Below are 3,018 nucleotides of genomic sequence, written 5' to 3'. Positions count from 1 at the left end.
TATAAATCCAGAAAGAAGGCTTCTCTTTTGTAGTTTTAAAAGGCAGAAATCCCACAGAAGCTTGTTTATCAACATTATATTGTTTTACATTATTTTGGGGGGGGGGGGGGGGGGGGATTCCCTGATGTTCCTTTTTTTTTTAAAATCATAAAGTATCTGAAAGATCCCATCCGGCTATCCTTTGAAATGTTAGTCTCCAAAAAGGTTCATCTTTAATTGTATTTTCCTTTGCCAGCAACGACTGGAGCAGTTAACGAACGGCCCCATGCTTGATTGTGCAGTAAATGTTAGGTTTTTTTCGTAATTCTTGGCACTCTTTTTGCGGTGGTTCTTCCTGTTATTTTGCATTTTGTAAAGGCTTATGGGGAATCAAAGGAGATATCATTCCTGATAGAAAGTCCACTGGCACAACATCATATTATGCGGTCTAATTTAAGCTTTGAAAAAAGAAAAATATATATATTTTTTGTCTTGCAAGAAACTAAAGCAAATAGCTTTTTTTATTTCTTTTTATTTATACCATAACAGGATTTTGGACTAGAGCTCTGAACATCTGTTTTGTATTCCGCCTTTGATGATGTATGCCTTTTCACGTTAGATCTACAAACTGTTCTCCATTGACTTCTGTCCTTTCAGCACAGTGAGAGCTACTTTTTAAAGTGGTCCTGGTAGGCGAGGTGCTTCCCCGTGCCTGCCAGGGTCTTGTTGCTGGTCCTTCTCACATTCACCTTGGGAACGGGGATCTTTGTTCTGGGCGGGTCGGGCTTTGCTGTTGGCAGCTTCGCAGTTGGCATGAGGCTGGGGACCAGCGCCCCATGGCTGGCGGAGTGGGAGGGGATCTGTTTGATGCTGACGGGGATCTTTGAGTCCCTGGGGAGGCTGGCGCTGCCCTTGAGCGAGCGGAAGGTGGTCTCGGAGGAGGAGGAGGAGGGGACCAGCTTAGGCTCGGACGTGGACATGGGGGATGTCTCTTCGTCTGAAGAGACCACACCGGCTAAGCTCTCATCTGGGTCCACGTAGAGGTCGTAGAGCGCGTCTCCACTACAGCTGTCCCGAGGGATGCTCTCCTTGGGCGCGAAGCCGCTGCTGCCACTCTCCTCCTCCTGGCCCGGCGTAGTGGAATCCCAGTATCCCTCATCGCTGTTGGGAACGCTCTCCTGGTGGTCCTTCTCTCTGCTTTCCTCCCCTCCTTTGTTGCTCCTGACTCCCCTGCTGGTGCCGCTTACAGGAATCTTGCTGAGACCCAGGATCTTGCCCAGAGGGGCCGTCTCTTTCAGCACCTTCACTTCAACAGCCTTCGTTGAGGTCTTCTGGGCAGCTTCCTCTTTCGGCTGGCTCTGGAGTTCCTCAGTCTGGGGCAGCATATCCCAGAACCCCTGCAGATCGGTCTCGTCTACTTCGTCAGGGCTGGCCATCTCCTCCCCACCCCCTTGGTAAGCTACCACACTACTGCTCTGGATCTTTTTGGGAAAGACCTTCATCTTCCCCGGTGCCGGTGGGTGCTTTTCCACACTCCCTCCAGCTTTCCCATTCCCATTCCCATTCCCGTTCCCATTCCCGTTGCCTGCTTCCTCCTCGTGGTCAGCGATGATATCCCCGCAGCCGGTCAGCGAGTCGAAGCTCTTGAGGGATGTTACGTCCGCGAACATGGAGCAGATGCGGTCGATGGATTGCTCCGATGGCGGGTCGGTGGTGGATGGCTCAGGGGGGGTGACTGTGGTGATAGGAATACCAGAAGAGAGAGGGGCACTTTCCGGGGAGCTGCTGCTGCTGCATTCAGGCTCAGGGGGCTGGGTCACCCCTGAGATTTTGGTCGCCACGGTATCCCCAAGGCCCTCTTCCTTGGTGACATCTGTTTCCCTTTGACTCTGGCCCTCATTGTGCTCAGCAGCAGCTTCCTCTTGCTTGTTTACATGATTATATAACTCAGGGAGAGGGCTAGCACAATACGCTGCTGCAGCGGCTGCTTCAGGCTCCTCTAACACTGAGGCTTTCGGGTCTTCAGAGGGTCCCACAACTGACAATTCCTGTGCAACCTGCTCTGTGCTGAGCTCAGGCTTTGACTGGGGCAACTGCCGAACCTCTTCCTTGATAAACTCCAAGCTGGCATTGAGGGAGGCTGGCTGAATGACCACTGGCTGAGCGTCCGATGCCTCTCCTCCTTTCTCCTCTTTGAAGTTCTTCTCCTTTTTGTGCCAGCGCATGCTGCTAAAGAGCCCCTTCAGCCCTTTCTTTTGTCTGTTGCCAGCCCTCTGCTCGGAGTTCTCCCCTCGGCCGTTCTTCTTGAGGACGGAGAAGAAGCTGAGCGACTTGGTCACGGATCCGCTGGCTGCCACCGCCGGGCTGCCATCAGTCTTTGTGCACAAAGCAGTGCTGAGCTGCTCGCTGCTGGAGCAGTCCTCCTTCTTGCTGCCTTCTAACACAACCTCGGCTAACCCGTCGTGGGTTTTGCTCCTTGTGAGCCCTGTTTTCCCTGAGGTCTTCCCCTCTCCTTTGCTCTTCACCCCGAAGATGCTGGGGACGGCGCTGCCTGATTTCCTCTTCCCAAACAGTTTGAAAGCAGCCTTGTTAATCTTTCCGGAGGGCTGCTGCTGCTCAGAGAGAGGAGGCTCGCTGCACTCACAATGCAAGTCCATGTCTGCTGTGTGTTTTGCTGCTCCTGTCTGTTTTCTTCCTGCAGACCCCCGCAGATGCTGATGTGCTCGCTGGCAGCCTCGCTGCTGCTCTAGCTAGTCTCCATGACAACCGAGGGGGTTAAGCAGCTTTCGTCAGCCGTGGACTGGAGCCAGGCTCCTGTCATCCATGATAAAAAGATTTTTTTTTTCTGTTAACCAGTGCAGCACAGAGCAAATTTTCTCACAGTGCGTTCTGTAATCCCTATCGCACAATCAAAAAAACAGGCACCATAACAATAAGAAAAAGAAGAATAACAGCATGCATTAGTACATTTCTTTCAATTTGCAACATTTCATTTTAATGGGTAAAGATAAATATCTCTATTTCTTACATAAAAACAGA

The 3,018-nt window shown here is 51.4% G+C and overlaps 1 protein-coding gene across 1 annotated transcript; it reads right to left on the bottom strand.

Moving 5' to 3' along the window:
- Positions 1 to 103: 103 nt before the first annotated feature.
- On the bottom strand, positions 104 to 2,681 carry amer2 (APC membrane recruitment protein 2). The gene has a single exon (XM_041232697.1). It carries the CDS (start codon positions 2,634 to 2,636, stop codon positions 648 to 650), a length of 1,989 nt encoding a protein of 662 aa, XP_041088631.1. The 5' UTR covers positions 2,637 to 2,681; the 3' UTR covers positions 104 to 647.
- Positions 2,682 to 3,018: the final 337 nt, after the last annotated feature.

The sequence above is a fragment of the Polyodon spathula genome, chromosome 30 (assembly GCF_017654505.1).
Source record: "Polyodon spathula isolate WHYD16114869_AA chromosome 30, ASM1765450v1, whole genome shotgun sequence".
In the NCBI taxonomy this organism is placed as follows: domain Eukaryota; kingdom Metazoa; phylum Chordata; class Actinopteri; order Acipenseriformes; family Polyodontidae; genus Polyodon; species Polyodon spathula.
The sequence above is the reverse complement of the archived record's forward strand: the minus strand, read 5'-3'. Positions and strand labels throughout refer to the sequence as shown.